This window comes from Coregonus clupeaformis, chromosome 28, assembly GCF_020615455.1.
Source record: "Coregonus clupeaformis isolate EN_2021a chromosome 28, ASM2061545v1, whole genome shotgun sequence".
Lineage (NCBI taxonomy): Eukaryota > Metazoa > Chordata > Actinopteri > Salmoniformes > Salmonidae > Coregonus > Coregonus clupeaformis.
In genome coordinates, this window is record NC_059219.1 from 23,441,825 (window position 1) to 23,455,947 (window position 14,123).

General features: G+C 46.2%; 1 protein-coding gene across 1 annotated transcript in view; it reads left to right on the forward strand.

The window, feature by feature from the left end:
* shank3b (SH3 and multiple ankyrin repeat domains 3b) overlaps nucleotides 1-14,123 on the forward strand; it is a 164,491-nt gene that overhangs the window by 14,691 nt on the left and 135,677 nt on the right. Inside the window, exons 2-3 of the mRNA XM_045208404.1 lie at nucleotides 4,600-4,821; nucleotides 4,920-5,123. Coding sequence (XP_045064339.1) covers nucleotides 4,600-4,821; nucleotides 4,920-5,123 — 426 coding nt within the window. The remainder of the gene's footprint in view (nucleotides 1-4,599; nucleotides 4,822-4,919; nucleotides 5,124-14,123) is intronic.

Below are 14,123 nucleotides of genomic sequence, written 5' to 3' on the forward strand. Positions count from 1 at the left end.
ATCCAATGGCCAGACTGAGAGGACCAATCAGGACCTGGAGGCTGCTCTACGATGTGTGACATCCCAGAACCCGTCCACCTGGGCCAAACATCTCCCGTGGGTCGAATATGCCCACAATTCCCTCACCTCATCTGCCACCGGCCTCTCACCTTTTGAGGCGGCTTTGGGGTATCAACCGCCATTGTTCCCGTCTCAAGAAAGGGAGTTAGCCGTCCCGTCAGTTCAGGATAACCTTCGTCGCTGCCGCAAGGTGTGGGTGGACACCCGTGAGGCCCTTCTACGGACAGCAGAGCGTAACAAGAGGGTGGCGGACAGGCACAGGGTAGTCGCTCCCCAGTTCCAGCCTGGTCAGCGAGTCTGGCTCTCCTCCAGCAACATCCCCTGCGCACTGACTCCCGTAAGCTGTCGCCCCGGTATTTGGGTCCTTTCGAGATCGACTCCATCATCAACCCTTCGGCTGTTCGGTTGAAGCTTCCCCAGGCCATGAGAGTCCATCCTACATTTCACGTGTCCCAGCTGAAGCTGGTCTCCTCCAGCCCTTTGTGTCCGCCTGTGGATCCCCCTCCGCCACCGCAGATATTGCTACGACCATCCAGCCTACACGGTGCGGAGACTGCTGGACGTCCGGAGGCGTGGTAGAGGGCTTCAGTACCTGGTGGACTGGGAGGGATACGGTCCCGAGGAGAGGTCCTGGATTCCCCGACGATTTATACTGGATCCGCAGCTGGTGGCTGACTTCCATAGGGACCACCCTGACAAGCCGGGTGGGTCGCGGGTGGCGCCCGTTGAGGGGGGGGTACTGTTACGGTTCGGCACTGTTGGTCCGGTTCCCGCTTGTTTCCCTGTTCCTTTTTCCCCTGTGTGTGTGTGTGGTCTGTGTCTGTCTCCCCCTGCTGTGCAGCCCAGTCAGAGGATCTAGGTCAGGGGGCGTGGCCATTCTCTCTCATGCTCCGTTACTTCCAGCTGCGGCTCATTGTCATCAATCAACCAGCAGTTATCTACCCGGGCTGGACACCTCTCCAGCGCCAGTTCGTTCCTACACCACCTGTGGTAACTTGGCTCCGTACAGCAAATCTCAGTTTAGTTGTACTCTCTCAGTATTATAGTTGTTTCTGCCACATTTGTAACCTGTCTCTCCTTCGACCAGATCCCGTCTGTTCCTGCTGCCTGCCTGCCTGCCATTCCCACGCCGCAACCTGCTCCTCTGTTGTCTGATATCCTCGTCATCCAGCTCTCTGGACTACTGGCTCTCCACCCCACTCAGCTCCTACCCCGGCCTGAAGCTACTCCACCCTGAACTGCTTCTCTCTGCCAAGACACGCTGAATAAATTACATCCTAATCCACCCTCTTTGTCCGTGTGTCCGTCTCTGCACCTGAGTCCCCCACCCAACCTAATACACACAGGTTGAAATATCAAAACGAACTCTGAAACAACTATATTCATTTGGGGACAGGTCGAAAAGCATTAAACATTCATGGCAATTTAGCTAGCTAGCTTGCTGTTGCTAGCTGATTTCTCCTGGGATATAAACATTGGGTTGTTATTTTACCTGAAATGCACAAGGTCCTTCACTCCGACAATTAATCCACAGATAAAAGGGTAAACCGAGTTAGTTTCTAGTAATCGCTCCTCCTTCAGTCTTCTTCTTCTCCTTTGGACTTTATATTTCGGTTGGCAACCAACTTTAAGGTGCATTACCACCACCAACTGGACTGGAGTGTGGACCGCAGTTGATCTTTCAATCACCTACGTGGGTATATGCTCCTAAAAACCAATGAGGAGATGGGAGAGGCAGGACTTGCAGCGCGTCAAGCGTCACAAATAGAACCAAGTTCTATTTTAGCGCCTGGCTACGCAGACGCTCATTGACACGTACAAGCAGTGTGGGTGCAATGATTGAATAACACATATTTGTACATTTATTTTGTAATGCTTGCGCACGTGACCCGGTTGGTGTGATCAGCATGTAAGCTTTACAGGAATGTGGTTCTGAATATAAACGTTAAATCCTCCACCTTTGGCATTTCTGTATTTTCTGTAGATGTTATAACCATGTATTGCTACCACTGTATCATCAAAGGTATTATCTAAGTGAGTTTCAGAGATAGTCAGAATATGAATGTCATATGTTACTAGCAAATTATTGATTTCACAAACCTTGTTTGTTAAGCTACATATGTTAATGTGTGCTCTTGTAACACTTTTCTGGGATGCTTGATTGTTTTCATTGCTTTACTGGGAAGCTTAGCAGAAGTAGACATGCTCATGTTATTTATGGTAGTGCAGGGTGAGCTGCACACAGTGGACCTCCTACTAGGGCACATCACCTCAGTGCTAACAGTATAACTCTGGTTCAAAGGCATATGTTTACTGCATACAATAGCTGTAGGTTCAGCAGAGACATTCAGGGCAGTAAGAGGGACATAAATTAGGTTACTTACATTGTGTCTTCCAACGCCCCTGGGATAATGTACATTTGCTGAAGCATTATGACAACTCAGCAACACAATGGTAGGGATTAACTGAGCTGGGCTTGGGTCATTGAAAAGCCAGTGTCTCAACGCAGCTTTATAATGCTGTGAAAGGATCCAGAAACCCAAATGATTTGGGTGGATCCCATCCTCCTTATAAAACAAGCTTGGTTTCCAGAAGTCATGAAAATTGTCAATAAATGTTACACCCACAGAGCTGCAATAGTCTCGTAGCCAGTTATGGAGGGCTAAAAGTCTGCTGAAAGTTCAATGCCACAATTTAGGGAGGGCACAGGGCCAGATATTATGGGGTGTTTGTTGGTGTCAAGCAGAGACCCAATCAGCTCTTTAAAATCCATCTTCAGCTGTTCTGAGCTGCCCTTCATAATGTCATTGAATCCCACATGATCTATGATAGACTCCACTGCCCAATACAACGGCTGGAGAAGGGGATAGAGAAACCCGCCCATTCCTAGCTCTCACACAATTATTGAACCATTCACGGGCCCAGGAGAAGCAGGATAACAGACGCTATCCGGCCCAACACCAATCAATATTTAGAATACCAGGCATGTTTTCACATTACGTTTTTTAGGGGGGGAGGAGAATTACAGAGGCGGCAACTTCAATTAACTCTGATTGCTTTTATTAGAATTTTTACATTGCAAACAGTGAAAATTATTTTTCATGCCACAAGAGGTACCGGATCCTGGCAAATGGGTTCCAGAACGAAACAGTCAAACTGAGAGGTGCCAGATACTGTTCCACAGTGGTGTAAAGGACTTCAGTAAAAATACTTTAAAGTACTAATTAAGTCGTTATTTTGGGCTATCTGTACTTTACTATTTATATTTTGACAACTTTGACTTTGCTACATTCCTAAAGAAAAGAATGGACTTTTTACTCCATACATTTTCCCTGACAACCAAAAGTACTCTTTACATTTTGAATGCTTAGCAGGACAGGAAAATTGTCTAATTCATGCACTTATCAAGAGAACATCTCTGGTCATCCCTACTGCCTCTGATCTGGTGGACTCACTAAACACACATGCTTCATTTGTAAAGGACTCTGAGTGTTGGAGTGTGCCCCTGGCTATCTGTAAATAAATAAAAACAAGAAAATGATGCCGGCTGGTTTGCTTAATATAAGGAATTTGAAATGATTTATACTTTTATTTTAAATACTTAAGTATATTTTAGCAATTACATTTACTTTTGAAACTTAACTATATTTAAAACCAAGTACTTTTAGACTTTTACTCAAGTAGTATTTTACTGGATGACTTTCACTTTTACTTGAGTCATTTTCTATTAATGTATCTTTACTTTTACTCCAGTATGACAGTTGGGATCTTTTTCCACCACTGTTGTTCCGGCAGGATCCGGCTCAAATTAAGCACTGATGTTTTCTACAGGTTTCCTCATGGTTCTATTTAAAGTCATGTTCTCAGAACATTAAGAAAAATCCCCAAAAACCCTGCAAGTAAACATTAGTAAAGTTCTAAGAATGTTATTTAAAAACATACATTCCGTTCTCAGCATCACCAAAACTCTCTCTATCCTCTATCTTGTTAAGTGTGTTCAGGTGTGTTGGCCACGCCCACTAATTGGCCACACCTGATCTCAATGAGTTCTTGTTTCCTTTGAAATGGGGTCTGTTTGAATAGACTAAAATGAACAGCTTTTTTCAGCTTTGCCACAACAGGCAACATTTTCACTTTCATTCTTAGAACGTTTAAAAAATCTTTCCATTTCACTTGTCAGGTTACTTATGGCTTCGTTTACAGAACCAATGGGAAACCAAAATTGTACGCTCCCACAACTTCCAAGGAACCAAATGTGCTAGCTGGGTCTCTCTCTCTCTCTCTCTCTCTCTCTCTCTCTGTCTCTCTCTCTCTCTCTCTCTCTCTCTCTCTCTCTCTCTCTCTCTCTCTCTCTCTCTCTCTCTCTCTCTCTCTCTCTCCCTGTATCTCACTTTCTCTCTCTGTATCTTTCTCTCGCTTCACTTTAGTACATTCTGTGTCATAATTGTCGATCCTTTATTATTTTACTGTTATGATGAGTACTGTACTATAATATTTAGCAGTGTTGGCAACAGGTATGATTCCTGTGTGTGTGTGTAGGGTTGTGAGTGGACAGAGAGTGACCCCATGCCTCTGAGTCCGGCTGCCGATGCTAAGCATGACCCCCCTGAACGTCCCCGGCAACCAGCCACTACCAACGGCAACCAGCCAGGTCCCGCCCTTGCCAGGGACGACGGGAGAACTTCCTCCCCAGATCCTCCTGACGACGGCTCCAGAAACAGCATCGTCATCCGTATTGGCATCCCTGACCTGCAGCAGACGGTACACGCACAAACTCACACACACACACACACACACACGACAACTCTTAATACAAAATGGATTGATGAATTTACAGCTGTGTGTGTGTGTGTGTGTAGAAGTGTCTGCGGTTGGATCCCGAAGCAGCGGTGTGGAGCAGTAAGCAGCGTGTGTTAGTGACTCTAACACAGAGTCTGACTGATGTTCTAAACTACGGCCTGTTCCAACCGGCCTTCAACGGACGAGCTGGGAAGTTCCTAGACGAGGAACGACTGCTGAAAGACTACCCTCTACCCCCCATCACTCCTATTCCCTACCTAGAGGTACCCTCTACCCCCCATCACTCCTATTCCCTACCTAGAGGTACCCTCTACCCCCCATCACTCATATTCCCTACCTAGAGGTACCCTCTACCCCCATCACTCCTATTCCCTACCTAGAGGTACCCTCTACCCCCATCACTCCTATTCCCTACCTAGAGGTACCCTCTACCCCCCATCACTCCTATTCCCTACCTAGAGGTACCCTCTACCCCCCATCACTCCTATTCCCTACCTAGAGGTACCCTCTACCCCCCATCACTCCTATTCCCTACCTAGAGGTACCCTCTACCCCCCATCACTCCTATTCCCTACCTAGAGGTACCCTCTACCCCCATCACTCCTATTCCCTACCTAGAGGTACCCTCTACCCCCCATCACTCCTATTCCCTACCTAGAGGTACCCTCTACCCCCATCACTCCTATTCCCTACCTAGAGGTACCCTCTACCCCCATCACTCCTATTCCCTACCTAGAGGTACCCTCTACCCCCATCACTCCTATTCCCTACCTAGAGGTACCCTCTACCCCCATCACTCCTATTCCCTACCTAGAGGTACCCTCTACCCCCATCACTCCTATTCCCTACCTAGAGGTACCCTCTACCCCCCATCACTCCTATTCCCTACCTAGAGGTACCCTCTACCCCCATCACTCCTATTCCCTACCTAGAGGTACCCTCTACCCCCATCACTCCTATTCCCTACCTAGAGGTACCCTCTACCCCCATCACTCCTATTCCCTACCTAGAGGTACCCTCTACCCCCCATCACTCCTATTCCCTACCTAGAGGTACCCTCTACCCCCATCACTCCTATTCCATACCTAGAGGTACCCTCTACCCCCATCACTCCTATTCCCTACCTAGAGGTACCCTCTACCCCCATCACTCCTATCCCTACCTAGAGGTACCCTCTACCCCCATCACTCCTATTCCCTACCTAGAGGTACCCTCTACCCCCCATCACTCCTATTCCCTACCTAGAGGTACCCTCTCCCCCATCACTCCTATTCCCTACCTAGAGGTACCCTCTACCCCCCATCACTCCTATTCCCTACCTAGAGGTACCCTCTACCCCCATCACTCCTATTCCCTACCTAGAGGTACCCTCTACCCCCCAATCACTCCTATTCCCTACCTAGAGGTACCCTCTACCCCCATCACTCCTATTCCCTACCTAGAGGTACCCTCTACCCCCATCACTCCTATTCCCTACCAGAGGTACCCTCTACCCCCCATCACTCCTATTCCCTACCTAGAGGTACCCTCTACCCCCCATCACTCCTATTCCCTACCTAGAGGTACCCTCTACCCCCATCACTCCTATTCCCTACCTAGAGGTACCCTCTACCCCCATCACTCCTATTCCCTACCTAGAGGTACCCTCTACCCCCCATCACTCCTATTCCCTACCTAGAGGTACCCTCTACCCCCATCACTCCTATTCCCTACCTAGAGGTACCCTCTACCCCAACACACCATACGTACACCCTACAACCTACACCCTAAACCATACATACACCCTACAACCTACACACTATACCATACCATACATACACCCTACACCCTACAACCTACACACTACACCCTATACCATACATACACCCTACAACCTACACACTACACCCTATACCTTACATACACCCTACACACTACACACTACGCCCTATACCATACATACACCCTACACCCTACAACCTACACACTACGCCCTATACCATACATACACCCTACACACTACACCCTATACCATACATACACCCTACACCCTACACACTACGCTCTATACCATACATACACCCTACAACCTACACACTACGCTCTATACCATACATACACCCTACACCCTACACACTACGCCCTATACCATACATACACCCTACACCCTACACACTACGCCCTATACCATACATACACCCTACAACCTATACACTATGCCCTATACCATACATACACCCTACAACCTACACACTACGCCCTATACCATACATACAACCTACACACTACACCCTATACCATACATACACCCTACACCCTACATCCTACACACTACACCCTATACCATACATACAACCTACACACTACACCCTATACCATACATACAACCTACACACTACACCCTATACCATACATACACCCTACACCCTACACACTACGTCCTACACACTACACCCTATACCATACATACACCCTACACCCTACACACTACACCCTATACCATACATACACCCTACAACCTACACACTACGCCCTATACCATACATACAACCTACACACTACGCCCTATACCATACATACACCCTACAACCTACACACTACACCCTATACCATACATACACCCTACAACCTACACACTACGCCCTATACCATACATACAACCTACACACTACGCCCTATACCATACATACACCCTACACCCTACACACTACGCCCTATACCATACATACACCCTACACCCTACACACTACGCCCTATACCATACATACACCCTACACACTACACCCTATACCATACATACACCCTACAACCTACACACTACGCCCTATACCATACATACACCCTACAACCTACACACTACGCCCTATACCATACATACACCCTACAACCTACACACTATGCTCTATACCATACATACACCCTACACCCTACACACTACACCCTATACCATACATACACCCTACAACCTACAACCTACACACTACACCCTATACCATACATACACCCTACACCCTACACACTACGCCCTATACCATACATACACCCTACAACCTACAACCTACACACTACACCCTATACCATACATACACCCTACAACCTACACACTACACCCTATACCATACATACACCCTACACCCTACAAACTATGCTCTTTTATTTATTTTTATTTCACCTTTATTTAACCAGGTAAGCCAGTTGAGAACAGGTTCTCATTTACAACTGCGACCTGGCCAAGATAAAGCAAAGTAGTGCGTTAAAAACAACACAGAGTTACATATGGGATAAACAACACATAAAGTCAAAAAATACAACAGAAAATATATATACAGTGTGTGCAAATGTAGCAAGTTATGGAGGTAAGGCAATAAATAGGCTATAGTGCAGAATAATTACAATAGTATTAACACTGGAATGCTAGATGTGCAAGAGATTATGTGCAAATAGAGATACTGGGGTGCAAATGAGCAAAATAAATAACAATATAGGGATGAGGTAGTTGGGTGGGCTAATTTCAGATGGGATGTGTACAGGTGCAGTGATCGGTAAGCTGCTCTGACAACTGATGCTTAAAGTTATTGAGGGAGATAAGAGTCTCCAGCTTCAGAGATTTTTGAAATTCGTTCCAGTCATTGGCAGCAGAGAACTGGAAGGAATGGTGGCCAAAGGAGGTGTTGGCTTTGGGAATGACCAGAGAGATATACCTGCTGGAGCGCAGACTACGGGTGGGTGCTGCTATGGTGACCAATGAGCTAAGATAAGGCGGGGATTTGCCTAGCAGTGATTTATAGATGGCCTGGAGCCAGTGGGTTTGACGACGAACATGTAGTGAGGACCAGCCAACAAGAGCGTACAGGTCACAGTGGTGGGTAGTGTATGGGGCTTTGGAGACAAAACGGATGGCACTGTGATAGACTACATCCAATTTGCTGAGTAGAGTGTTGGAGGCTATTTTGTAAATGACATCGCCGAAGTCAAGGATTGGTAGGATAGTCAGTTTTACGAGGGCATGTTTGGCAGCATGAGTGAAGGAGGCTTTGTTGCGAAATAGGAAGCTGATTCTAGATTTAACTTTGGATTGGAGATTCTTTATGTGAGTCTGGAAGTTGAGTTTACAGTCTAACCAGACACCTAGATATTTGTAGTTGTCCACATACTCTAGGTCAGACCCGTCGAGAGTGGTGATTCTAGTCGGGTGGGCGGGTGCTAGCAGCGTTCGATTGAAAAGCATGCATTTAGTTTTACTAGTGTTTAAGAGCAGTTGAAGGCTACTGAAGGATTGTTGTATGGCATTGAAGCTCGTTTGGAGGTTTGTTAACACAGTGTCCAATGAAGGGCCAGATGTGTACAAAATGGTGTCGTCTGCGTAGAGGTGGATCTGAGAGTCACCAGCAGCAAGAGCGACATCATTGATATACACGGAGAAAAGTGTCGGCCCAAGAATTGAACCCTGTGGCACCCCCATAGAGACTGCCATAGGTCCAGACAACAGGCCCTCCGATTTGACACACTGAACTCTATCTGAGAAGTAGTTGGTGAACCAGGCGAGGCAGTCATTTGAGAAACCAAGGCTATTTAGTCTGCCAATAAGAATGCGGTGGTTGACAGAGTCGAAAGCCTTGGCCAGGTCGATGAAGACGGCTGCACAGTACTGTCTATTATCAATCGCGGTTATAATATCGTTTAGGACCTTGAGCGTGGCTGAAGTGCACCCGCTCTATACCATACATACACCCTACAACCTACACACTACACCCTATACCATACATACACCATACACCCTACACACTACACCCTATACCATACATACACCCTACACCCTACACACTACACCCTATACCATAGATACACCCTACACCCTACACCCTATACCATACATACACCCTACAACCTACACACTACACCCTATACCATACAAACACCCTACACACTACACCCTATACCATACATACACCCTACACCCTACACCCTATACCATACATACACCCTACAACCTACACACTACGCCCTATACCATACATACCCCCTACAACCTACACACTACACCCTATACCGTACATACACCCTACACCCTACACACTACACCCTATACCATACATACACCCTACACACTATGCTCTATACCATACATACACCCTACAACCTACACACTACACCCTATACCATACATACACCCTACACCCTACAACCTACACACTACACCCTATACCATACATACACCCTACACCCTACACACTATGCTCTATACCATACATACACCCTACACCCTACACACTACGCCCTATACCATACATACACCCTACAACCTACACACTACGCCCTATACCATACATACACCCTACACACTACACACTACACCCTATACCATACATACACCCTACAACCTACACACTACGCCCTATACCATACATACACCCTACACACTACACACTACACCCTATACCATACATACACCCTACAACCTACACACTACGCCCTATACCATACATACACCCTACAACCTACACACTACACCCTATACCATACATACACCCTACAACCTACACACTATGCCCTATACCATACATACACCCTACACCCTACACACTATCCCCTATACCATACATACACCCTACAACCTACACACTATGCTCTATACCATACATACACCCTACACACTATGCTCTATACCATACATACACCCTACAACCTACACACTACACCCTATACCATACATACACCCTACAACCTACACACTACACCCTATACCATACATACACCCTACACCCTACACACTACGCCCTATACCATACATACACCCTACAACCTACACACTATGCCCTATACCATACATACACCCTACAACCTACAACCTACGCACTACGCCCTATACCATACATACACCCTACACCCTACATCCTACACACTACGCCATATACCATACATACACCCTACAACCTACACACTACACCCTATACCATACATACACCCTACACCCTACAACCTACACACTACACCCTATACCATACATACACCCTACAACCTACACACTACACCCTATACCATACATACACCCTACAACCTACACACTACACCCTATACCATACATACACCCTACATCCTACACACTACGCCCTATACCATACATACACCCTACAACCTACACACTATGCCCTATACCATACATACACCCTACACCCTACACACTACGCTCTATACCATACATACACCCTACAACCTACACACTACACCCTATACCATACATACACCCTACACCCTACAACCTACACACTACACCCTATACCATACATACACCCTACACCCTACAACCTACACACTACACCCTATACCATACACACACCCTACACACTACGCCCTATACCATACATACACCCTAACCCTACACACTACACCCTATACCATACATACACCCTACACACTATGCTCTATACCATACATACACCCTACAACCTACACACTACACCCTATACCATACATACACCCTACAACCTACACACTACGCCCTATACCATACATACACCCTACAACCTACACACTACACCCTATACCATACATACACCCTACAACCTACACACTACACCCTATACCATACATACACCCTACAACCTACACACTACACCCTATACCATACATACACCCTACAACCTACAACCTACACACTATGCCCTATACCATACATACACCCTACAACCTACACACTACGCCCTATACCATACATACACACTACAACCTACACACTACACCCTATACCATACATACACCCTACAACCTACACACTACACCCTATACCATACATACACCCTACAACCTACACACTACACCCTATACCATACATACACCCTACAACCTACAACCTACACACTATGCCCTATACCATACATACACCCTACAACCTACACACTACGCCCTATACCATACATACACCCTACAACCTACACACTACACCCTATACCATACATACAACCTACAACCTACACACTACACCCTATACCATACATACACCCTACAACCTACACACTACACCCTATACCATACATACACCCTACAACCTACACACTACACCCTATACCATACATACACCCTACAACCTACACACTACGCCCTATACCATACATACACCCTAAAACCTACAACCTACACACTATGCCCTAAACCATACATACACCTTACAACCTACACACTACGCCCTATACCATACATACACCCTACAACCTACACACTACACCCTATACCATACATACAACCTACAACCTACACACTACACCCTATACCATACATACACCCTACAACCTACACACTACACCCTATACCATACATACACCCTACAACCTACACACTACACCCTATACCATACATACACCCTACAACCTACACACTACGCCCTATACCATACATACACCCTACACCCTACAACCTACACACTATGCCCTATACCATACATACACCCTACACCACACTACACCCTATACCATACATACACCCTACACCCTACACACTACACCCTATACCATACATACACCCTACAACCTACACACTATCCCCTATACCATACACACACCCTACACACTACACCCTATACCATACATACACCCTACACACTATGCTCTATACCATACATACACCCTACACACTACGCCCTATACCATACATACACCCTACAACCTACACACTACGCCCTATACCATACATACACCCTACACACTACACACTACACCCTATACCATACATACACCCTACAACCTACACACTACGCCCTATACCATACATACACCCTACAACCTACACACTACACCCTATACCATACATACACTCTACAACCTACACACTACGCCTATACCATACATACACCCTACACACTACACACTACACCCTATACCATACATACACCCTACAACCTACACACTACACCCTATACCATACATACACCCTACACACTACGCCCTATACCATACATACACCCTACACCCTACACACTACGCCCTATACCATACATACACCCTACAACCTACACACTACACCCTATACCATACATACACCCTACAACCTACACACTACACCCTATACCATACATACACCCTACAACCTACACACTATCCCCTATACCATACATACACCCTACAACCTATACACTATGCTCTATACCATACATACACCCTACACACTACGCCCTATAACATACATACACCCTACACCCTACACACTACACCCTATACCATACATACACCCTACACACTACACCCTATACCATACATACACCCTACAACCTACACACTATGCTCTATACCATACATACACCCTACACCCTACACCCTACACCCTATACCATACATACACCCTACACCCTACACACTATGCCCTATACCATACATACACCCTACACACTACGCCCTATACCATACATACACCCTACACCCTACACACTACGCCCTATACCATACATACACCCTACACACTACACACTACACCCTATACCATACATACACCCTACAACCTACACACTACGCCCTATACCATACATACACCCTACAACCTACACACTACACCCTATACCATACATACACCCTACAACCTACACACTACGCCCTATACCATACATACACCCTACACACTACACACTACACCCTATACCATACATACACCCTACAACCTACACACTACACCCTATACCATACATACACCCTACACACTACGCCCTATACCATACATACACCCTACACCCTACACACTACGCCCTATACCATACATACACCCTACAACCTACACACTACACCCTATACCATACATACACCCTACAACCTACACACTACACCCTATACCATACATACACCCTACAACCTACACACTATCCCCTATACCATACATACACCCTACAACCTATACACTATGCTCTATACCATACATACACCCTACACACTACGCCCTATAACATACATACACCCCACACCCTACACACTACACCCTATACCATACATACACCCTACACACTACACCCTATACCATACATACACCCTACAACCTACACACTATGCTCTATACCATACATACACCCTACACCCTACACACTACACCCTATACCATACATACACCCTACACCCTACACACTATGCCCTATACCATACATACACCCTACACACTACGCCCTATACCATACATACACCCTACACCCTACACACTATGCTCTATACCATACATACACCCTACACCCTACACACTATGCTCTATACCATACATACACCCTACACCCTACACACTACGCCCTATACCATACATACACCCTACACCCTACA